The sequence below is a fragment of the Aquarana catesbeiana genome, linkage group LG03, assembly GCF_042186555.1.
Source record: "Aquarana catesbeiana isolate 2022-GZ linkage group LG03, ASM4218655v1, whole genome shotgun sequence".
In the NCBI taxonomy this organism is placed as follows: domain Eukaryota; kingdom Metazoa; phylum Chordata; class Amphibia; order Anura; family Ranidae; genus Aquarana; species Aquarana catesbeiana.
Genome location: NC_133326.1, coordinates 53,503,800 through 53,528,693, shown reverse-complemented (window position 1 = coordinate 53,528,693; position 24,894 = coordinate 53,503,800). Strand labels below are relative to the sequence as shown.

The 24,894-nt window shown below is 40.9% G+C and overlaps 1 protein-coding gene across 14 annotated transcripts in view; it reads right to left on the bottom strand.

Annotated features, from left to right (window-relative positions):
* The window catches only part of PPIP5K1 (diphosphoinositol pentakisphosphate kinase 1), a 306,207-nt gene that overhangs the window by 186,123 nt on the left and 95,190 nt on the right, over positions 1 to 24,894 (bottom strand). For all 14 annotated transcript variants that reach the window (XM_073618536.1, XM_073618533.1, XM_073618535.1 and 11 more), the window contains exons 7-15: positions 24,559 to 24,660; positions 24,312 to 24,473; positions 21,039 to 21,160; positions 17,588 to 17,689; positions 17,358 to 17,444; positions 16,367 to 16,442; positions 13,145 to 13,254; positions 10,205 to 10,290; positions 9,960 to 10,085 (exon numbers count right to left, since the gene is read on the bottom strand). In XM_073618536.1, the coding sequence (XP_073474637.1) occupies positions 9,960 to 10,085; positions 10,205 to 10,290; positions 13,145 to 13,254; positions 16,367 to 16,442; positions 17,358 to 17,444; positions 17,588 to 17,689; positions 21,039 to 21,160; positions 24,312 to 24,473; positions 24,559 to 24,660 (973 nt within the window). The remainder of the gene's footprint in view (positions 1 to 9,959; positions 10,086 to 10,204; positions 10,291 to 13,144; positions 13,255 to 16,366; positions 16,443 to 17,357; positions 17,445 to 17,587; positions 17,690 to 21,038; positions 21,161 to 24,311; positions 24,474 to 24,558; positions 24,661 to 24,894) is intronic.

The following is a 24,894-nucleotide window of genomic DNA, read 5'->3' as shown; positions in this document are numbered from 1 at the left end:
ATTGTACTCAAAGCCAACACCCTGGCTTCAATAGCCATGCCGTCAAATTTAGAGACTGTAAATTTGGGGTGGAATATAGGACCTTGAGACAGTAGATTGGGGCGACATGGAAGAGTCCATGTCCCATCTATTGTCAGTCTCACAATCTCCAGGAACCAGGGCCCCCTCTCTCAGAATCCTGTGCAACAAATGTGGAAGGAGAGGGGTCGGAGGGAAAGCATAAACCAGGGATTACTGGCTCCATGGAACTATCAGAGTATCTGCTCCAATTGCCAGAGGATCTCTTGTTCGAGACACAAACTGCTGTAGCTTGTTGTTGAACCTGGATGCCAGTAGGTCAACCACTGGCAATCCCCAACATTGACAAATTTCCTGGAACACTGCTGGGTGTAGGGACCATTTCCCCGGGCAGATCTGCTGGTGGCTGAAATAACCTGCCTTCCAGTTCTCTACTCCAGGGATATGGACTGCTGATAAAATTAGAACATGTCCCTCTGTCCAGGCTAGTATGAAGTTCACCTCCTTCAGAGTTGAATGACTTAAACGCCGGTTTATATAGGCCACTGCCGTGGCGTTGTCGGACTGAACCCTGATGGGGCAGTCCTGACGCTCCACCATCTAGGGCCATAGGGCCAGATGTACTGCCTGGAATTATAGGACGTTGATGGGCAGGGTTTGCTCTGTCCCTGACCATTTCCCCTGAGCTGTGAGCCTGTCTGTCGCTCCCCAGCCTGAGAGACTGGCATCTGTAGTCAGTACTCTCCAAGTTACCGGGAGAAAGGATTTTCCATTTCGTAGGTTCTGCTCCTGCAAGCACCAGTTTAGGCTTAAGCATGCCTGAGGAGATAAGCACATTGGATAATCCAGGCCTTCTCTTCTTCTGTTCCAAGCCAACAAGATGTCTTGTTGTAAAGGCCTGGAATGGAACTGGGCATAGGGCATTGCCTCAAAGGAGGATAGCATCCTCCCTGGAAGACTCATACAGAGCTGAATGGAGTGTTGTCTGCTGCCCTTTATCTGACCCACCTGATCCTTCAGGGCTCAGATCCTTACGGGTGGCAAGAATACACTTGCTCCGACCGTGTTTAGGATCAGACCTAAATACCTTAGGACTTTGAGCTGGTTTCAAGGCTGACTTTTCGGTATTTATGATCCAGCCTAAGCTTTTCCAAATGCTCGCAAAGTGCAGCAGCCTTCCCCCCACCCGATGGAGTGGGGGCGTCCCCTCAAAAGGAGGGCTTGGTGCTGAGTTTAGAAGAATTTTGGACCCAGGGCTTCGTGGCTTGCCCCTGACCCTAGCACCCTGTTGGCGGTGGAACCGCCCTGACGCTGAGACATTTGAGGAAGCAGTCCCTGGGTTTTTAAACAAGGGACGTCTGGTGCTTTTCTTCACAGGAAGTAGAAAACTCTTCCCTCCGGAAATCTTTTGGATATAATTGTCCAAGTGAATAAACCGAATAAATGTTCCCCCTGAAATGGGAAACATGCCAATAACTTTTTACAAGGAAGCTCGGCTGACCAGTTCTTAAGCCATAAATGTCTGCGCATATGTACAGACAAGAGCAAGACGAGAAACCTGCTGTACTGAATCCTTTGAAGCATCAACAGCAAAACACAGTGCTTGAGGAATATCGGTCTTACATTCAGAAAGATCATCCACCTGGTTAGGCCTATCAGACCGTTTGACCTGATCCTTTACGGACTGGCAAATACCAACTGCAACAGCTGGCTGAATAGCTGAACTGGCAAAAGAAAAGGAAGCCTTTAATAATAACTCCAATTTCTTGTCAATGGGGTCTTTCAAGCCCTGTGCGTTATTTATCAGACAAGTTAAGTTCTTGTTTAAGGAAGAGACTGCTGCATCTACAGCTGGCATGCTCCATTTTTTAACAAACTTTTCATCCATGGGATATAAAAGGGAAAATCTTAGGAGGAACCAAAGTCCTGTCAGGATGTTCCCAATCAGCGTACACCGCCTGTTCCAACAGGGGGTGTAGAGGGAAAGTCTGTGCGACCTAAAGAGGCCTCAGAGATCCCAAAGAGGACTAGGGGGGCTCAGTCACCTCTGCAAGAGGCAACTTAAAGGCAGAATGAACCATTTCGGTCAGAGTCAGGATGAAAAGCCTCTGCGACTGAGAGGCAGACATCGACTGGATATCTTCTTGACCAGATTGCTCGGAAGCAGACTCATCTGCCAGGCACTCCACCGAATCCTGAGCTTTAAGCTCTTCCCCATCCTCAACCCATTCCTGATCCAGACCCTGCGGGATGGAGGAAATCATGCCAGCAATCCTGTGCTCTAACCTTGCTAGTGCTGAGGACAGTTCATCCTTAGTGACAAAGGGTGAAGCAGCAGTATTGACTGTAGGCACAATACTAGATAGGAACAGCGGCTCAGATTGCCCGGAAGCCTCTGGTCCTTCAGGGGATACAACACTAGGGATACGACTAGGTTTATCAGGAACTACTGATGACATAGGTGTGCCCTTCCCTGTGGTGTTAGTCCCACTCCTTTTTTTGGAAGACATTTAATAGCCACAAACAAAGAGTACTTGGGTATAGTATTAAAACACCTCAGAAGAGAGACCTTTTAATAGGGCTCACCAAGCCCCTATGCAACAATCCTGCTAAGCACCTTTAGCCTGCCAAGCAACACCTGGTGACTCATGTGACCCGGGTAAGGAAAAATGAACCACTGCAAGTGTCTGTTCAGAGTCTGCTCTGTGTCCCACAGCTGCCTTCTGGAAGCACCACATGCTTGGCTTACACAGCTTAAATAAACTGGGTGTGCAGAGGAATGTTCTGTGCGTGCGCGCGGTCCCGGCGAACAGGCATGACTGTATTTGCGTACAATGCAAATCTTCGTGGGCCCAGATAAAGACTAAGGCACATGCGTGGCGAAGCCCCGTGCGCCATGGCTGCCAAACAAAAAACCTGCAGAACCTAGCGGCGCTGTTGCGAACGCACGTGTGCCATGGCGAACCAAGGCGAAATGCCGCACCGTCGTGCGACATAAGCAAAAAAGGTTCCTCTTGCAAACATCCACAGCTAGCCCAGAACTCCCCCATATGGTCACCGCACACAGGTGTCCAGCTTTTAGCTAGCTTGAATGATTGTTACAATCACTGGGACACCCCACAATAATAAAATAAAGGTGTTTCCCTTACCCATCCAGATGCAGGGCCGCTTAGAAACTAAGGACCCAACCTTCACCCTTTACGGCAAGTTCCTGTCACTTGGACCTTCAAGAACTGGGTACCCTTTCATGTTTAGGGTCCACTCCCTTGGACCTGTACAGCACCCTGCAGGAAATGCCTTAGTGCTGTAGTGTTCAGGATTTCCACTCCACAGGGTCCAGCGCACGGAGGCCACATTACAGGCAAAACCTTGCAGGATCTTGAGTCTTCTTTGCGAGGCTCAGGTACCATTTATCTAAGTGTAAAAGCCTGTGTCAAATGATCCGATCGGTCAATCCCTTGATTCATTTTGGAACCATTTGTGGGACTAGAGACCTGGAGCCCAGAGAGCTCAAACAAACCGTGCCATCCACCTTGCAGACACTGTTAACGAAAACTAAAGTACTTCCTGTATGGGAGGGGTTATATAGGGGATCACTTCCTTTCTGAAGACCTTTGGTCTACCAGTGTCCATTCACCTAATGATGAAGTATAACCCAGCAGGTAATGAATATTAGCCTGACTCTGTATCCCATGATGTATGAAAAAGAAATACAGCATTAAAAAATAAATGATCGTTTTTTAGCAATTTTTGTTATTGGTAATGTAATTGTTGTCAGTCAGGACAGCCTGAGAACATCTAGATCAGTCATTCTTAACCAGGGTTCCTTCAAAAGGTAGGAAGGGATTCCTTGAGCTATAGCTGATCGACTTCCCATCTGATGGTGCCTGCATAGTTCCAGATCCAACACCATTTGGCAGAGCCAGCAGCAAGACACCAATAAACTTTAACTGTCTGGAAGGGTGTAATTCTGACCACGTGGCAAGGTGGGCACATTCTTACCAGTGGCCACCAATGTAAGGGGCATTTTTCCTCATTGACCAACAATGATTTGATTTTGGAGAGTTTCCCCAGGACTTGGAAATCATTGCAAGGGTTCCTCTGGAGTAAAAAGGTTAAAGATTATGTAAACCCAACATTTCATATTCCTGATATGTCCCTGCTGTACCATGTACTTGTATGAAAAAGTATCCTGTTCCCTTTGTATTGCTTCCTTTGTGTGAAATCCCTGGTGTTCCTACCAGTCCCTCTGCTTTCCTTTTAAAAACTGACCACACTAAGCAGGAGAACACACCGTGATCAGTTCTCTAGCTGTGCTGGGAACTCAGCCTGCGCTCCTCCAATGATCAGACTTGTCCGGACACGCCCACTCTGCACAGCCATTCGCTGGGAAGCTCAGTGTACTGCTGCTTCTCCTCCCCCAGCTGTTATGCAGCTGAGAACAGAGGAAATGTAATCACTTATAAAAAAAGGGATAAAAAGGTATTCATAATTTTTTTTTATATCTATACACAAATGTTTTGTCTTTCATTTCTATTTTAAACTGAATGGGTTACAAAGTGATCATTTATAATCACTTTAAGAAAGGCTGATCTAGATACTGCTGCTCTGTGCCCCACTGATTCTCTTCTCAAGCATATTGATACAATCTGTTTAACCCGACCATCTTTGTGGAGAAAACCTGACAAAAAAAAAATCTGGGCGATTGACTTTGCATGCCCATGGGGAATAGCTGTAGAAAAGCAGATCTTATTGATTTCTGATTCCAGTAATAATTAATCTCCTAAATAATTCATTCACTTAAGTCAAATCGTATACTGTAAATTAGGAAGCATAAACTAGGATTTAAACTTTTTAATATGAAAATGGCATTTTATCATTATGAATAAACAATATTCCAAAAACACATATACTGAAAAGTTTTAAGTGTTGCATTACATTGTTAGCCAAACAAAAAGACATCCAAAAGGCACAAAAAACATTCCTTGGAAGGCACACCATTAGTTTTTTTGATGGGAAAAGGGTTCATACACATTCAAATAATTTGCTTGTATCTGTTACCAGTAAACCAGCACAGGTTAACCTTCATAATGATTGAGAGGAAAAGCAGGTACCAATGTCCCAAAATAAATAGAAACCAGTGCTTAGAGATAAAATAATGATGAGGTCAGCTTATAAAAATTACATAAAAACAAAGCTGAAGCATAACTAAATCTGATGGAAAAATATTGTGTCCCTCAAAAAACGATTAGGACTTTAAAAAGATACCACACCATATATTATAATTCACATTTTTATTTGTACAATTTTTTTTTTTAAAGCGGGGTTCCACCCAAATTTTGAACAATATCTGTATGTATTCTCTTCCTTGCCTAGATGCTGACATGCCGTTTAAAAAAATTTAAATCGCTGTAATTACCTTTTATTTTTCTATTCTTCTTTGCACTTCCTGGTTCTCCTCCCGTGGGAGTAGGCGTGTTTCTAGCCTCTCCCAGACTCCTGGGAGCTAGTCTCAGGCTTCCCAGGATGCCACTGAGCATGTGCGGGAACGAGCGGTGAATGCTGGGAGCACAGCATTCACCACATCCAGGAAATAAATGCTTGTGGGCTTCAAATGCCCACAATGAAGATGGAAACCGCCTGCAGTGAATAATATAAGTTATTCTTTCCGACGAAATCTGACACAGGCGGACATATTACACACAATATGTGAGTATGTAATGCTGAGAAGAAAAGTTTGTGAATGAACTCAAAAAAAAAAAAAAAAAACGATAGATAGGTGGACCCCCGCTTTAAAGAAGTTTAAAACACAATGGGCCCAACACATAGGTGTTGATGATAAAAAAAAAACTGCAGTTACATATATTGCCAGGTATTAATATCCATAGTCCCAGATGATCATATGGTGTGTTCCATTCAGAAATCTCAGACGCTTTTCGCAGGGACAAGACCCATTTCCTCAGGGAGAACTGGCATAAGTTTCTGTCTTGAATGCTCAATGTACATGCAACTTTTACCAAAAATGTGGCACTGCAACCACTGCACATCAAGGGAATCCAGCCATACTAAAATATTTATGTTGCAATGGAAGAGATTGAATTATTCCTTTAAATAGGCAACAAAAAGGGAAACGAAATCCAAAGAAGTCCCAAGGGTTTCCCTCCTTATTACCATTCTATCCTTTAGGGTCCCAATAGATGTTAAAGTGTTCCTGAGCATAAGAATGCCTGCTGGAGCTGCTGCTTGGAAACACCTTAACATCTATGGGGACCCTAAAGAATAGAATGTTATGATGGAGGAAACCCTTGAGACTTCTTTGGATATAGTTTCCCTTTCTGTAGCCTATTTAAGGGAATAATTCAAATCTCTTCCATTGCAAAATACATATTTTAGTACACCTGGTTTCCCTTAATGTGTAGGGGTTGCAGTTCCAAATTTTTTTTTTCAAGTTGCATGTACATTGAACATCCAGGACAGAGATTTAAGGTGGTTCTCCCTGAGGAAGTGGGCCTTGTCCCTGCAAAATGCATGGGAGCTTCCTGCATGAAACACCCCACATGATCATCCGGGGCTATGGTTAACTGGCAATATATGTAACTGCATTTTTTTTTTATAATCAACACCTATGTGGTAGGCCCATTGTGTTTTAAACTTCTTTAAAAAAAAAAATGTACATATAAAAATGTGAATTTTAGGCCCCTTTCACACTTGTACGACCTGAGAGTCACGTGATTTTGACGCAACTTTGCCACACGACTTTGACCTGACTTGAACCAATGCCTGTGTAATCTTCAGGTCTATAGACCTCAAGTCGCATCAAAGTCAGACCAAAGTAGTGCAGGGACTACCTTGAAGTCACACAGATATGAAATGGTACCCATGGGAATTATGGGGTATGACTTGTCATGCTACTTTGCCTTTATACATGGTGTGGTGTCTTTAAAGTCCTATTCGTTTTCTTATTAAGGACTCAATATTTTTCACTGTCTTATATGAGAGGATGTGGTACCAGTAAAACTGGGTGAACAAAAGAGTGCATTGTTCAGTCTTTCCCATCTTCCAGTATATCGTAACTAAATGGCTAACAATTTAAAGAAGGTTAGGAGATGAATGATTACACGAGGTAAGTGGATACTGCTCTACTTTTTCTTCCCTCCATTCTTTATAAATTAGCCCTAGTTTGGGTATTTGGGTTGACCAGTATGAGTGAGTTCTTGAATGTGAGATCAATGTCTGCCAAAGATCTTCCACTGCAACATTCATTTTGGTAGCAAAATGGTTCATTTGTTAAATATCCATTAACATATAATAAAAATCTAACCATGCCTTCAGAACTCTCCAATCTAAAAAAAAAAAAAAAAAAAAAAAAAAAAAAAAAAAAAAAAAAAAGCTGTACCACAGAGCTAGAAACCAAAACCAAAAAAGTCCCAGCTCAACTTACCGACCAGCCTGCAACCAACCAAATTGTCCTGTCTTGTCCTGTTTTGCACACATTTTCAAATACATGCGTAAGCTACAGAGCCCATAAAGGCACTCCGGTATTTTCTGTAGTCCTAACTCAAAATTTTGAGAGCCTCCACAGTGGAAGCACATGCATTATAATGGATAGGCAGAGGGTAGGTGAGCCTGGAGGGAGTTAGGAATTTAGAGTTAGGACTACAGAAAATACTGGGGTGTCTTGATGGGGGGCTCCGTAGCGTATGTATGCATTTGCATATTTGTGCAAACTAAACCCCTGTTTTTAATGCATACTGCTAGACAGGACAATTCGGTTGGTTACAGGCTGGTTTGTAAGTTAAACTGGGAATTTCTTTGATTTTGTTTTGTTTTGCATGTGTTGCCCATCCATGTGCTCCTTACTGCAAAGGCCAGTTATAAGTAAGGGCAGTGGCCATCTGTTTGTACTGTACCACAGAGCTAGAAGCAAAAAAAAAAAACCTTTTGATAGATGTAGAATTCATTATACCCACATTCAGGGCTTGCTGGGTCAGTCATTCTATCAAATTCCTGTCTTGTCCTTTGCTTTCAACTAACGGCTCATGTCGAAGGGGTGTTCTTGTCAAACACTGTGTTGCCAAGAACCGGCTGCATTTGACCTGCTTAGCAAGCACACTTAGTTATGAAACACAGAGCAACACAAAGCAAGGTAAGCACAGTCTTTACACTGCCACATGTTCTACTCCAATCAAATTAATGGCAATTTGCTGACCTGTGGCTAATGCAGTAAAACAATGCTTGTGAACATGAGCCCTAAAGGAAAGCAGCTGGGAGTTGTAACCTTTATATTATGACCTCATCAGTGTCATCATAGGAACTTCTGATTTATAAAGCCATGATCCAATTTGCTGCTAGGTAAACCAAAGCCAAATCACCAAATCTTTATAAGGCTCTAAACATTTATGCTACCAATTACAGATGCCTAACATGTCCACTGATAACAGCCTCACATAAATGTCCTATAAGCCAACAGGAGGTTTAGATAACCTGTACACCAGCTAAATGAAGAGGTTTTCATTGCAAGTATGGAAATGTTTTAAAGACTTTAGTCTGGCACATAGGTGGACATTTATGTAAAAAAAAAGTGTTGCCAGAGGCAACTTAGAAGATTACAAACGTTTTAGTATCACTTGCAGCATAAAACAAATATCTGATTAATTGTTATAAACTAGACCAGGGATATGCAATTAGCAGACCTCCAGCTGTTGCAAAACTACAAGTCCCATCATGCCTCTGCCTCTGGGTGTCATGCTTGTGGCTGTCAGAGTCTTGCTATGCCTCATGGGAGTTGTAGTTCTGCAACAGCTGGAGGTCCACTGATTGCATATTCCTGAACTAGACCATCTTCTTGTTAGTTCATTTTTGTAGAGTTGTTTGAATTGTTACTCCAGAGGGTCAAGGGAAAAGATTTTCCCAATGCAATCATGGGAAAAGTGCAAATCACACTACAATCAGGGCTCTTACCACAGTCTACAGGAGAGCTACAGCCCAAAGCCGGGATGTTACCACTCACTAGAATGATACGTTGACACAACAGAGAGGACAGAGGGTTAACTAGGGCCAAAGGCATTATAAGCGCAGTGGACAGGTTACAAAATGAGAATGAATTACATTTACATAACATACAAAGAAAAACATTGCACCTAGAATTAAAGCAAAAAAAAAAAAAAGATACAGCGCTATTACAAGCTTTATGCATTCTTTCTTGCAGACAAAAGGCACGTTGAACTAGGTACACACTGAGATTAAGTTCAAACATTCAACAACAACAAGTGCCTCTGATGCTCAGTTTATGTCCCTTAGTGTGAACTGTGCAAGTGAGTACGCCAGTAAATATAAGCAGTTATAGAAAAACACTGATACCTTGGGGCAAATTTATAAACGAATATGACATTCAATGCAGGTAAATCCTCCAGGCGCATGTGTTTTAAAAGGAGGTGATTGATTCACCACCAGTAAATGTTTGGTGAAAGTCACATTCAATGCTTTATAGATATGCCCTATGTGTAAGCTTTGTAAATTGGTTGTAAAGGAAGAAGGTTTGCATTCCATGCAGTAAAGGTAAAAAACCTTCTGCATGCAGTTCCCCCAAATACAGTGCCTTGAAAAAGTATTTATACCCCTTGCAATTTTCCACATTTTGTCATGTTACTAACACAAAGCGGCACATAATTGTGAAGTGGAAGAAAAATGATAAATGGTTTTCGACATTTTTTACAAATAAATATGTGTGTGTGGCGTGCATTTGTAGTCAGAACCCCCCCCCCCCGAATCAATACTTTGTAGAACCATCTTTCACTGCAAATATAGCTGCTAATCACAAAGAATCACAAAGCACAATGAAAAATGTTACACTTTGAAAGGCATGGTGGGGAGCTCAGGTTTGGACAAAGTCAAAGACAGAAGGGTAGTGGAAGAGAAGAATATATAAAAATAAAACCTACCTTGCCCTCCAGGATACATACAGCGGAAAGCCCGTCCTAGCTCTTCTGCTTGCACTCTCCCAGCTGGTGTCAGTTCCCCACCCCATTTCAAGACTAGAAGTAGAGATGGGGAGTCCTTTCTGGCATCTATGAAGACATTACATTAAAAAAAAAAAAAAACTTGCATCTCCAAGTTGCCGCATGCATGAAAACTCGTCATACTGTGCAAATCAGTGTTATACATGATAAAACCTTCCCTATCTTACCTTCATCCTCACTGGATATTTTTGGATGACCATGGGGCAAATAAGTCAGCTGTACTTTCCTATTAATACCAGAGAAATGGCCGTACCTGGGAAAAATAAAAAAAAGAGAATCACGTTTTTTTTTATTTTCATTATGTCCAAAATATGGGCAAAGCACAAAACCACCGACATAAAAAGGAACTGACAAAGACAACTTCTAATTAATAAAAACAAACATGTATTATTTGCCTTGAATTAAAATATATCATACACTGAGTAAACAAGATTATCGTTAACATAAGTGATAATCATTTTTCCAAAGCACGTTCATTCTAATTAAAAATAAAATGCAGTGAACTCCACCAGGGGGCGTAAAGTGACTACATAACAGATAAAAACCAAAAGACTGGCATAACAATAATAAAACATGTAAAAAACAAAAAGTAGAACAAAGCATGATTTACTAAATTAAGAAAGCATCACTTGTTCATAACTTGTACACAAATGTCTCCACTGGCAAATATGATGGACACATATACATACAAGCGTTTTCATAAACTAAACCAGCTTTTCTCAATCTTTTTACCCTGTAGGAACCCTCAAAATAAATTTGAGTTCTCAGGGAACCCCTGCTAAAAATTATATTAACATTTTATGGTAAAATAGCATGAGCAGTAAGCTATTGAACGTTTTAATTAAAAAAATATGGCGTCCCTAGAATATTTGACAACCAGAGACAATTTCATTATTTTACAACACTCCCTTGCTCTGTATGAGAAAAATAATCATGAAAATGAATAATGACCAGAAAATTATAGCTTCCCATTACATTAGTGGTCAATGGTAAAATACCCCCTTGCATTGGTGATCAGTGCAGTGACCCTTTACACTAACTGTCTGTGGGAAACTGCCCCTGTATGTTGATAGTCAATGGAATTGGGAAATCAATATTTCATTGTTTACCGCTCAAGGAATCCCTAACAACCTCTAGAGGAACCCTAGGGTTGCACGGAACCTTGGTTGAGAAAGGCTGAACTAAACAGTAAAAAAATAAAAAAAGCCATCACTTAAACCCGTTTAAATAAAGCCAATACTGTTGGGATTTGTTCGAGTTAAATTTCAGGAGACATATTAGGATGTACTTAATAAAGGTGAAGTAGATAAATTACATGATGGATACAGTAAATTTGAGCCTACAACAGACAGGGGTGGTATCCTCAAAGTCATGAGATCACAAAGAATCGGATCTGGCTGAACTACAATCACAGTTTAATTATAGGTACAGTATGCTCTGAGACCCATACTAACCTATCTAACTTCTCAGCAGTAGCAATTAATCCTCTAGTTTTCAGCAGTGAAAGTAATCAGAACATTGCAGAATCATTTTTGTTTGGTTGCTAATGCACTTTGTACATCACTCCTTTGATAAATCCTACAGCCAGCCATAGACAGTTCAATTCAAGATTCAAACCATATATGGACAGGCTGAATGTACCCAAGTTGATTGATCGATGCCACTTTTCATGCAACTTTGGACATCAAAGTCACATGACAAGATGAAACCCATTCTTTTCAATGGCGCCCGTTCACTTTGAAAAGGTGTCTGCACTACTTCAGCTCCACTTCACTTCACTAGCACTTCAGTTCCTGAATGTTTTACCCCCTTCATGACCAGGCCATTTTTTGCAAAACGGCACTGCATTACTTTAACTGACAATTGCACAGTCCTGTGACACGCTGTACCCAAATAAAATTTATGTCCTTTTTTTTTTCCTGCAAACAGAGCTTTCTTTTGGTGGTATTTGATCACCTCTGCGATTTTTATTTTTTGCGCTATAAACAAAAAAAAGAGCGACAATTTTGAAAAAACAAACAAATATTTTTTTACTTTCTGCTATAAAACATTTACAATAAAAAAAAATAGAAAAATCTAATTTCTTCATAAATTTAAGCCAATATATATTCTGCTACATATTTTTGGTAAAAAAAAAAATCCCAATAAGTATATATTGATTGGTTTGCGCAAAAGTTATAGCGTCTACAAACTATGGGATAGATTTAGGGATTTTTTTTTTTTTACTAGTAATGGCGGCGATCAGCAATTTTTAGCGGGACTGCAACATTTCAGCGGCAAATTGGACACTATGTGACACTTTTTGGGGACCAGTGACACTAATACAGGAATCAGTGCTAAGAAAATGCACTGACACTGTATAAATGACACTGGCAGGGAAGGGGTTAAATGTGTTCCCTATGTGTGCTTTCTAACTGTAGGGGAGTGCTTTGACTAAGGGAAAACAGTTTCATGTTTCTGCTTAGCAGGAACATGAGATCTCCATTTTCTTTTCTGGCAGAACAGCGGTCTGTCCTGTTTACATAGGCAGACCGCCATTCTGCCTCTCTGCAAACAATCACTGGGTTCCCGGGCATCCATCGCGCCTGCCGGACCCACTGATAGGCTCCCCCTGTGTCTAATCACAGCGGGGTACGTGATGTTGTGCTAAAGGGCCACCCTGCCGCAGTAGGTGCACATGGGACAACTTTGATCCAGAGAGTGTAGAGTTGGATCGAAAACTTTGGAGTCCCAAATTGGGCACAGACAATAATAACACTAAGGTTTACTTTTCGAAAAAAAAATACTTTACTAGAAAAAATGTTTTTATTCCCATCTATGTACCCACTCATTCCCGCAACTTCCTGCCTAACATCTGGCAGACAGACAGGAAATAAATGGAAATCTTCCCAGTGGGACAGAGAAAGCAATAATAACACAACAAAAAGGTTCAAATCTCCCGCAACTGAATACGTGAATAAGCCACAGCAACAGATTGACAAAACCTTGTACTGTTCTGACTGCCCTGAACAGTCAAATTCACTTTATGTTTTAACATATATAGTTCATTTGGCACTGTACCCACTTTTCTTCTATTATCAAGATCTTTGAACATTTCTCCTACTTACATTTCCAGGACCGTTTTCAGCTGTTCAAGCTTGGATTTCCTCTCTTCAATCTCGCAGTCACTGTGCGTTCCAAGTTCTGATAGCAGCAGTCTTGCTATGTCAAGCACTTCCTGCTCAAAATCATCCAGGAATGCAGTTTTTATACAATCATTTACTCTGTAAAATGTTCTACCCTATCCAGGTGTAAATCATACTTAAAGCCTAAACACACAGACATGTATCCAGTTTGAATATGTTCTGATCTCGTCAGCTTTAGCCACTACATGGAAAGCATTGCTTCTGTAGTAGGATATGTGCAGCAATGTTAAAAAGACCAATTAAAAAGGGTTTCTAAACCTGAAAACAAAAAACGAATATATTGAGACTTACCAGACCTTAGATGTGTTGCTACATTTTTTTTCCTTTTTAAAGCGGTAGTAAAGCCCCCATTGTTAACATGTACCTACAGGTAAGCCTAAAATAAGGCTTACCTGTAGGTACAGTAAGCATTTCCCAAACATGCACCGTTTAGGAGGTATTTACTATAGTAAAAGCCAGTGACGTCACCGGTGCATTCACACTGCACGCTAAATGGATGGTGTGCCGTCCACTGAGAGAGACGCGTCGCAACTGTGACTCTACATGTAGACTAGCACATTATGCTATTATCCTGCCGGGGACCATTTTTTAGAAAATTTTTTGCAGTGTACTACAGCTGTAAGCTTTTTTTCCCCCTTCATTTTCACTTACTTTAAGGTAATCCTACAAATAACACTTCCTGGTGGCTATGCTCACTCACTCCATTGTACCTATGGAGCGGGGCCCACAGTCATCACCCAGGCTGGTCTTCCTCACTTCAGCTCCTTTACATGGGAGTTGGAGGGGTTAGCAGTTTACAAAGGAAAAAGATAACATTTTTCCTTTTAGTTCAGCTCACAGGAAATGAAAAGGACACAGTATTTCTGGCATATCAGAAACCGCTTTTTTCTGTATTTGCTAAAGAAGTTCTTAACCTGAATAATTTAAACAAATGCAGTCACATCTATAGAATGGTACGCTTCATTATAGTAAAGTTTTGTTGTTGGGTTTAGACATCCTTTAAAGCTATCAAGAAGGCGGGCCAAAAGAAAGCAAAACACCCTTCAATATAAATGCATTAATGAAATGTTAAAGTATTTATTGACTTCTTTACGCCGTACTAACCTGCTCAGAACAAAAGTCATGTATACAAACTTTCTGTTTAAAATAATAGGCAAATTTCTAATTTACAGTACTGTGGCCAGGCTATGAGAATTCAAGTATTTACTTATCCTTAACAAGCATTTATAAGCAATTCTAGTTATGCGAATATAAAAGTAAGTTCTTGCGAGCAGCTTAAGTGCTGTAACAAAATATTATTTTTTAAAACAATTATGTGAAAGAAATTAATAATTAAATAACATGTGTTTTTTTGTGAATCACCCACACCTTGCACACTCTCATATATCTGTGCTGAGATACAATTAACAATGTAATAATTGGCACGCTTCACTATATAAATCCTCCTTAATAATACATGAATATAATCCACCATAAAATCTGTGATTTCAAAGAAAACCTAACACGTAGCTTCTAAATTCATAACGTAAAAATTATGAATGCATATATCTAGTCCATGCATATATGTGCCACATAATAGCCACACAATATTAAAGCAGTGTTCCACCCAATTTGTGCATGTGAAATCAATCTCATGGCCATCCAGAATGCTCTTACAAATGGCAATTTTCATTTTTTAAGTGAAGTAAATACTTTTTTACTTTGATTTTCTGCAGCACTTTCGGCTGCAGCCGGCAAGTCGATTACATCACTAGGCAATTCGCAAAGGACTCCTGGGATATCAGCGTCATCTATCCATGTGAATCGCCTAGTGGCAAAATCTTGTGTTACTTCCAGAAGAAGCACCGCACAGTGGCATTATCCCCCTGAGGAAGCCACATGACCCTGTAGCATAAGGCGTAGGGGAGGGGCTGTGATGACACCACACCCGTTCTTCAAGACACATCAAGTGGTAACTATACCAGCGTGAGGAATTGTTATACTTTGCAACATATCTTACATGTGAGTGGTGCACTGGAAGCACAGCGAAAAAGTGAGCATGTATTAGTTTTTGTAGAATAAACTTTTTAATGTCCAGTCCAGTGTCACTATATCCAGTGATTCTTCTTTTCATGTCCAGATGGATGGGAGCATCGATGCTTGAGGCAGGAAATCCAAAACTGTGACCGAGCTCATCCACTCAGGTAGCAACACCTAGTCCTCACTCAAAGGATAAAAAGCTGTTCCTGATCATATGCAAAAGCGTGGTACACCTGGTGGCGAGTGCACACTAGCATGGATTGGAATACGAACACAGTATTGTGGGATATAACAAGAAATCCGCACGGATTCACTTACAAGAAACAATTTATTAATGTTGTGTGGATATTCTGTTGCACATATATGCACAGACTAGTTATTCATGCATGGACTGGATATATGCATTCGTAATTTTTTTGTTATAAATTTAGAAGCTACATGTTAGGTATTCTTTGAAATCACAGAGTTTATGGTGGATAATATTCACTTTTTTATTAAGGAGGATTTATATAGTGAAGTGTGGGACTTAATTAGGTTGTTAATTCTAGTTATGCAGTTGACTAGAGTAGGATAAAGGAATGCAGTGCATGTCTTTGTCCACTATCCCTAAATGAAGCATCCGCCCCTTTTCTTTTCAAAGAAACATTTGAATTTGTAAGGAAGTAATCATTAGGGATGAGCTTGGGTTCGGTCTGAACTCATGTTTAGGTGAAGCAGGAAGGAAGCTGTCAGCACCAACCCAATCAGCTGCAGCACCGCATTCGCTACCTTGTAGCTGCATGTACACAAAGGGGCAGGGATGCTTGTGAAATCATTGACATAATATGGCCATGTATTAGGTCAATGGTGTGACAAGCACCAACACACCCCTCTGTGTACATTCACCCGCAGGGAGCAAAATTCCTTGGCCATTGCTGATTGGGCTTGTGCTGACAATACAGCACAGGCCCAATACATTTTTTTTAACAATATTTATTGCATTGGAGGAATTTTTTGGTCTCATTTGGCTGATCTCACCATACCTTTAGTGCTTGCTCTCTAAGAACTGACTGAGAGAAGTCGCAGTACTTTTTTTCATTTAGTGTGTTTAAACTTCACATTTTCAAAAAATTCACCAAAATATACCTGTAGTTGTTCTGGCTTCTTAAGCTTCAGCTTTCCCGTTTTATAGCCATCATGATGTTCGAATAACTCAAAGAACCTATACATAAAAAAAATTACATTTACTGTCGTAAAAAAATAAGAACTAAAATCCAACTCTTCAAAGGTTTCTTAAAGTTAACTTCCTGTCTTATTACCAAGGACTCTACCTTTCTGTAAATACATTTTAGTCTAAAACTTAAAAATAAAATATTATGCAATAATAGATTATTTCATCTAAGGCATACTGGCTGTTGAGCTGAACAAGTAAATATAATGGAGGCAGTTGTCCTCTTTCAAGGGAAATAAAAGATGGGCGCCGAAAGGTCACTTCCGGTTCAGCCGCCACCTTTAGTGACGTCATATCCATTCCAACGGCCATCTTTGGACACCGCCCGCTCTCCAGGGATAAAATGACCCCTTCGTTGTGTCACTGTGCTGTTAAAAACACACCGGCACCCTGCCCTGTCTGCCCACACGAGCCAGCAGAGGAAAACTGGCGTGATGTGGCGCGGGACACCGGGACCTCCCAGCTGACACCAGGTTAGTCCCCTTCCTTGGCCCTTCAACCACAACACACTCCACCTAAGGTGCTGGAGCATATCAGACTCCCAAAAGGGGAAAAAAAGAAAGGGGAAACTTTTGGAGGATCCGCAGCTCCCCTTTATATCCTCGCCCCCAAATTCCTGCAATTCAACCTAGTCCTCCAAAGACAGGAGCGGGTGAGAGGTATTCAGGGTCACTTGTCCCAAATAACACCAAAAGAAAAACAAAAAACTGGGGAGGCTTCGATGTTATTTTGCAGGACACAGGGAGCACAAGAACTGAGGGGCAGCCTCTGGAGCTGCCCTTTTACATCTGTGGGTTTCCTGTAGAAGGTGTAGCCTATCTCATGTGACCGTCTTGGAGGAGGACTTGGAAAAAGCGATTTTATATACTGCTTGCAAAACATTTAGCTACCTCCTTTTATTATTACCTTGGATGTCGAACTTCCATTTTCATCTTCTGCTTTGGAGTGCGGTCCCCATGTCGTATAATAGCTATTACACATCGCAACTCCATCCTAGGATAATGCAAAATAACACATTCTTATAAGCATGAAATAAAACATATTCTGCTTTGTAGACATGCCGATTTCAGATTTAGAACTAGTAATGATCAATTTTGAAATCCTCCTATGTATGTATGTATATATATTTAACTTACATTGTTCCAGATGTGGTTGGTACTATAGGAATATCTTCTGCCTCTGTTGGGATAGACCAGGGAATCTGGAACTGTGGAGCAAGCTCTCTCATAATTATATTCCTATGAAAAGCAAATATAATAAGTTACCATCTTTAATTTATCCTGAATTCCAGAAATTCTAGAAATAACAGATCAAAATTTTACAGCTAGCTCTTTAAACATCCTGCTTTCTAATAATTCATATCAGTGTATCAGTATATTTAGAGAGGCATGTGAGATGACCTCCACCTTACAGCCACTATATCCCAACGCTGTAATAGCACTTGGGTAACAGGGGATCTTGCGCCACTGTAACTCTGTTCTGGCGATAGCTTCAGCTGAAAATCTTCTTGGGTCCACATGGCCATAGCCGTAGAGGAGCAGTATCCTCTAACCCAGGCTCCAGGGGAGGGTTTCCCAAGAACCCTTCCAGAACACTGCATCCCTGTTTTGTCAAAGCTAGATGGAACCCTCTGATGACAAGCTCACCAAGGGTTGGCCAGCTGACAAACCAGACAGGATTCTCTGTACCCACATCCGATAGTGAACTCTGGAGCCCCAACAGAATAACTGGCATGTGATGTCACACAGGTCATCCCTGGGTACAATGCTTTGCAAGACAACACACAAATTAAAGTAACACAAAATACAGGAAGGCAGTCAGGGAACACATCCCTGCACAAAGTATAAGCACAGGGACTTATTTTCCTAGAGTGCCAAGACCGAATGAATATAGCTGCAGGGTTGTCACCTATTTCTGAACATTTATGAATTATACTACAAGCATCTGTGCCAATGCAAAGTGCATTGGCACACTCTACTGCAGTTACTGCAGTTAAATGGCGATGTTCAGCTGCTGCTGGAATGTGCACATGTTCTCAGAAAATTCATACAAAGACCATAAAGAAGGGTTTTTTTAACCTGCGTCCCAAGACGGCCATAAATGCGGCCCAACACAAAATCGTAAACTATCTTAAAAATGTAAATTTTTATTTTTTTTTTGTAAAAATGCATTTTCAATTAGAAAACACGTGTGGGTGAAGACACATTTGACGGTGTCTTTTTACAGGACTTGTATAAGTTTTATCTTCCCAAAGAAAAATATCTTACTCTTCACAATCACGCCTTATTCATGTGATCAGTTTTCCACAGCAACTACAGTGCCTTGAGAAAGTATTCATACCCCTTGAAATTTTCCAAATTTTGTCATGTTACAACCGAAAATGTAAATGTATTTTATTGGGATTTTATGTGATAAACCAACACAAAGCAGCACATAATTAAGTGATGTGGAAGGAAAATGATAAATGGTTTTCAAAATGTTTTACAAATAAATATCTGAAAAATATGGCGTGCATTTGCATTAAGCCCCCTTTACTCTGATACCTCTAACTAATATCTAGTGGAACCAGTTGTCTTCAGAAGTCACCTAATTAGTAAATAGAGGTCACCTGTGTATAATTCAATCTCAGTATAAATACAGCTGTTCTGTGAAGTCCTCAGAGGTGTGTTAGAGAATCTTAGTGAACAAACAGCATCATGAAGGCCAAGGAACACACCAGACAGGTCAGGGGTAAAGTTGTGGAGAAGTTTAAAGCAGGCTTAAGTTATAAAAAAATATCCCAAGATTTGAACATCTTGTGGAGCACTGTTCATTCCATCATCCGAAAATGGAAAGAGTATGGCACAACTGCAAACCTACCAAGACATGGCCATCCACCTAAACTGACAGGCTGGGCATGAGAGCATTAATCAGAGAAGCAGCCAAGAGGCCCATGGTAACTCTGGAGGAGCTGCAGAGATCCACAACTCAGGTGGGAGAATCTGTCCACAGGACAACTATTAGTCGTGCACTCCACAAATTTGGCCTTTATGGAAGAGTGGCAAGAAGAAAACCATTGTTGAAAGAAAGCCATAAAAAGTCACATTTGAGAGAAGCCATGTGGGGGACACAGCAAACATGTGGAAGAAGGTGCTCTGGTCAGATGAGACCAAAATTAAACTTTTCCACCAAAAAGCAAAATGTTATGTGTGGCAGAAAACTAACACTGCACATCACCCTGAACACACCATCCCCACTGTGAAACATGGTGGTGGCAGCATCATGTTGTGTGGATGCTGTTCTTCAGCAGGGACAGGGAAGCTGGTCAGAGTTGATGGATGGAGCCAAATACAGGGCAATCTTAGAAGAAAACCTGTTGGAGTCTGCAAAAGACTTGAGACTGGGGCAGAGGTTCACCTTCCAGCAGGACAACGACCGTAAACATACAGCCAGAGCTCCAATGGAATGGTTTAGATCAAAGCATATTCATGTGTTAGAATGGCCCAGTCAAAGTCTAGACCTAACTCCAACTGAGAATCTATGGCAAGACTTGAAAATTGCTGTTCACAGACGCTCTCCATCCAATCTGACAGAGCTTGAGCTATTTTGCAAAGGAGAATGGGCAAAAATGTCACTCTCTAGATGTGCAAAGCTGGTAGAGACAACCCCAAAAAAAATGCAGCTGTAATTGCAGTGAAAGGTGGTTCTACAAAGTATTGACTGAATACAAAGGAATACAAAGGAGGGCTAAATACAAATGCACGCCACACATATTTGTTTGAAAAGAATTTTGAAAAACATTTATCATTTTCCTTCCACTTCACAATTATGTGCCACTTTGTGTTGGTCTATCACATAAAATCCCAATATATCCTTACCTGCCAAATGTCTCCCCCCTGTCTGTTATGAGACCCCAAAAACTGCAGAATCTGTGGTTGGATCTGTTGTCTGGAGCCCGGTGGGTGGAGTCGTGATGTCAGTAGACTCCCCGTCCACCTCTACACTCCCCTTGTCAACATGAATTTTCTCCTGTGTATTTCTAACATTCAGTCAAAACCCAGAAAATTCACCACATGACTTCAGCATGCCCAATCATGCTGAGGTGTGGAGCAGCCAATCCTGGGAGAGCTGGAGAAGAAAGGAGGAGGGGATCTGAAGTACACAGAATGCCTCTCTCAGGCTCCTGCATGAGATATGTAAATCACCTGTCACTCACAGCAAGGGGGAAGAACTGACTACTATTTCTCTGTGTGTCAGTTTGAAAAAAAGATAAGAGGACTGCTCAGCACTGGATTAACTCTTTGTGGCAAGATTGGGCAAAAATGACATGAAATCCTATACTGTAGAAGGTGCAAGCCTTAATTAAAAAAAAAAAAAAAATTGGGGTTTAAATCCACTTTAAAGTATTTTATGTATGGCCCAAGACAATTTGTCTTCTTTCAATGTGGCCCAGCTAAGTAAAAAGGTTGGACACCCCTCCCCTAAAGGATGTGCACAGTGCAGGAACGAAACTATATATATATATATATATTCTGCATTGTGTTACAAACTAACAAAGCAAGCATGGGAATAATTAAAGACAAGGAAAACAAAGAAATAATAACATACCCCAGTATTTTGGCACAGTCATCATAATATTTCATGGAGTTCTTCACGAAACTGAAACCATTGACATCACAAACAAATGAGTGCCCATTGGCTCTTAGCAAGTCAAAGCCACAAACCGTTTGCTGAAAATTACAAATATGAAGAATTAATCATATGCTAGGAGGTACACAAACATACAATACAGTACTGTCTATATTGCACTAAATGAAATGCTTTGTTTTAAAATAAAATTTTTTATGTTTGCAAACTTTTACTAGCTTACTGGTGAACATTCCTAAATTTAACTCTCACATCTATACTTAAAAAAAAAAATTCAAATTATATCTGTAGCCATGAAATGTACTTTGTATTTATGTGACAATAATAAAAATATACCCACTCTTAGCTAAATCATCATTATTAAATATATCACCCTTAAAGTTACATTAAACCTTAATAAAAAAATAAAATAAATAAATAACAAACATGTCATACTTACCTGCTCTGTGTAATAGTTTTGCACAGAGCAGCCCTGTTCCTCCTCTTTTTGGGTCCCCCGGCGGCACTCCTGGCTCCTCCTCTTCATCCAATGCTCTGGGGGCACTGCTGCGTACTCACTCCCAAGCCCCACTCTATGCGTCCATAAGACAGAGCCATGGCTCAGCCCCGCCCCAACACTCTCCTCATTGGCTTCCTGGATGTAGTGAACAGTCGCAGGAGCCGATGGCTCCCACTGTTGTCTCAGCCAATGAGAGACCTGGGAGAAACTTCGCTCTCATGCACATCGCCTAATCAAGAGGGAGCTCAGGTGAGTATCTGGGGGGGTGGGGGTTGGGGGCACTGCACACAGAAGTTTTGAACCTTGAGCCTTTAATATCACTTTAATAAATTTGCATGATATTCAAAAAATAAGTGAAAGTTACAAACAATAGCTGTTGTACTTTATAACCCAAAAAAACATGAAACAAATGAAGTCAATAATAACCTCATATAGCTCAGTAATAAACTAGAAAGTGTTTGTTAACTCAGATATAACACTCAATGTCAGCCCCTCTATTAGAGCCTGGCATAGCACACTGTAGAAGTCTTTTATAAAAACGAGGCATGTAAATACCTGTTTAAAACAATCTTCAGGCCGGTCACATGACTCGCGGCCACTGTATACCTCCGATGGATGGCTTCTGCAGGAGAGGCCGAGATCTCCCTCTGATGTCAGCCGGGGAGATTTCACATGGCCCCTTAGCCTCTCCTGTAGTAGCCTTGGAAACCGGCCGAGAGTCACGTGACTGGCCAGAAGATCGCACAAAATCGGTATTTACAACGCACATTTTTATAACAGATTTATACAGTATGGTATACCAGGCTATAATAGAGGGGCTGGCAGTGACCATATATAAACCTTTATTTTTACTAATAGCGGTGGGGATGGAGGGGGGGGGGGGGACAGAGACAGAGCTGACGGGCAGGGAGGAGGGGGTGAGAGGGAGAGCTGAGAGCAGGCTGCGGATGATGGAGGGACACAAACTGATCGGCCCTGGTCATCGTGGCCAGTACAGAGAGGGGGATACAGGAAGTGACAGGTTCAGGCAGGTTTTTTACAGTTTAGAGGGGGCAGATTACACAGCACAAGTACTGTGCTGTTTAATTTGCTTTAGGGGACCAGGATCTGTAATTTTTTTTTTGGGGGGGGTTAACACTTTAACCCCTTCCCGACCAGCTGCCGCAGTTGTACTGCGGTAGGTTGGCTCCCCGAGGCGAACCGACGTAACTGTATGTCGGTTCGCCTTTTAACCACTAGGGGCTGGAGCCAATGCACGTGCCCGGGGACACCCGTGATCGCTCCACACAGAGACAGAACGGAGATCTGTCAATGTAAATAGACCGATCTCCATGCTTTCAGGGGTGAGGAAAGTGATCTGTTGTTCATACCAAGTACGAACAACAATCGCTCTCCTCACTCAGTCAGCCCCCTCCTCCCACAATTAGAATCACCCCCTAGGTAACACATTTAACCCCTTGATCACCACCCTAGTGTTAGCCCCTTCCCTGCCAGTGACATTTACACAGTAATCAGTGCATTTTTACGGCACTGATCGCTGTATAAATGCCAGTGGTCCAAAAAATGTGTCAAAAGTGTCCGATCTGTCCGCCATAATGTCGCAGTCCAGATAAAAAAAAAACGCTGATCACCGTCATTACTAGTAAAAAAAAATAATAATAATAAAAATGCCATAACTTTTTCGCAAACCAATCAATATTCGCTTATTGCGATTTTTATTACCAAAAATATGTAGAAGAATACATACTGGCCTAAACTGAGGAATTTTTTTTTTTTTTAAACGCAAAAACGCGGATATTTATTATAGTAAAAAGGACAAAATATTGTGTTTTTTTTTTTTTTTTCAAAATTGTAGCTCTTTTTTTGTTTATAGCACAAAAAATAAAAACCGCAGAGATGATCAATTACCACCAAAAGAAAGCTCTATTTGTGGGAAAAAAAGGACGACAATTTTGTTTGGGTACAACGTCACACGACCGCGCAATTGTCAGTTAAAGAGACGCAGCGCTGTATCGCAAAAAAAAATGGCCTGGTCATTGAGCAGCCAAATCTTCCGGGGCTGAAGTGGTTAATTAATAGAAGGGTTAAAACTTTAGCACTGTGCTATGAGGTTAAGATTGGCTTCATTCGTTTCGTAATGTAATGTCTGTTTATATCTCTATCTATGCACTGTTGCAGCACAGAAAATTTTGATTAAACAGGTGTGGATTATTCTATGCATATATCACGTCTGACAAACAATGTAACAGACTCTTAGATTGTAAGCTCTAAGGAGCAAGGCCCTTTGGTTCCTACTGTATTAAAGTGTATTGTATTTGTAATGTCTACCCTCAAGTTGTAAAGCGCTACGTAAACTCTTGGTGCTATATAAATCCTGTATAATAATAATAATAATAATAATAATAATTCAAGCATTGCTTATGATAAAAATGCAGAATATAGCAAAGCAGTTGAAGAAATTGTGACATGCCGACAACTTCCTGCTGTTCAAATGATCTATAATTCTCCTAAGCTGTACTATAGACAACTGCATATCCAGGCATAAAGAAATGGCCTGAAATGTTATGTCATCCTGAATAAATGGTGCCAAATTTACAAGTATAACATGCACATTTATGAAATCTAAAACTCCTATAATAATTTGGGAAAAGTTAAAAAAAGACAGACAGAAGTGAGTGTATTCAAACAATTATATTAAAAACATTTAATTCTTAGTTTATAAAATAGATACAAACCTGAAATGCCAAGCAGACCTTCCGTGCCACAAGCTTCTCCATGGCAGTGAGCATGACAGGATAGCGGATCTCCTTGCCCTCACTATCACGCTCCACCTTCCCATCCAGAGCTGGAGATTTGCGGGCCTCTGCATGGGCATAATCTGGACCTACAGTGTATACCTAACAAATATGAGCAGATTACATTTATCACTCTGTTAATGCAAAACAATAGAGACTTCAAGGAAGACAGATCCTTTAGCTGTACCTTAACATCAGTGCCATCAGTCGGCATGAACTCTTCATAAATGTAGGATCCCGTCTTGCGAACACTGCTCTCTGGGGAGTAAACACTGCTACGACTGCCAATCTGTATTGAAAAAAAAACAAAATTAAAGAAACATCTAAACAGAGCACATCCAACATTAAGGGCCCATGCCTTGCACTGCAGCACAAACATTCATGACTAAGGTCCAGAACACCGCAATGAACATTGTACAGTGTGGTGCACTGCAGTGCATAGTGGCAATGTATTGGGGTGAAGTTCAAAATGAATGGTACCACAATGCACCTAAGCCTTTACAGAAGTGTATAGTATTTTAAT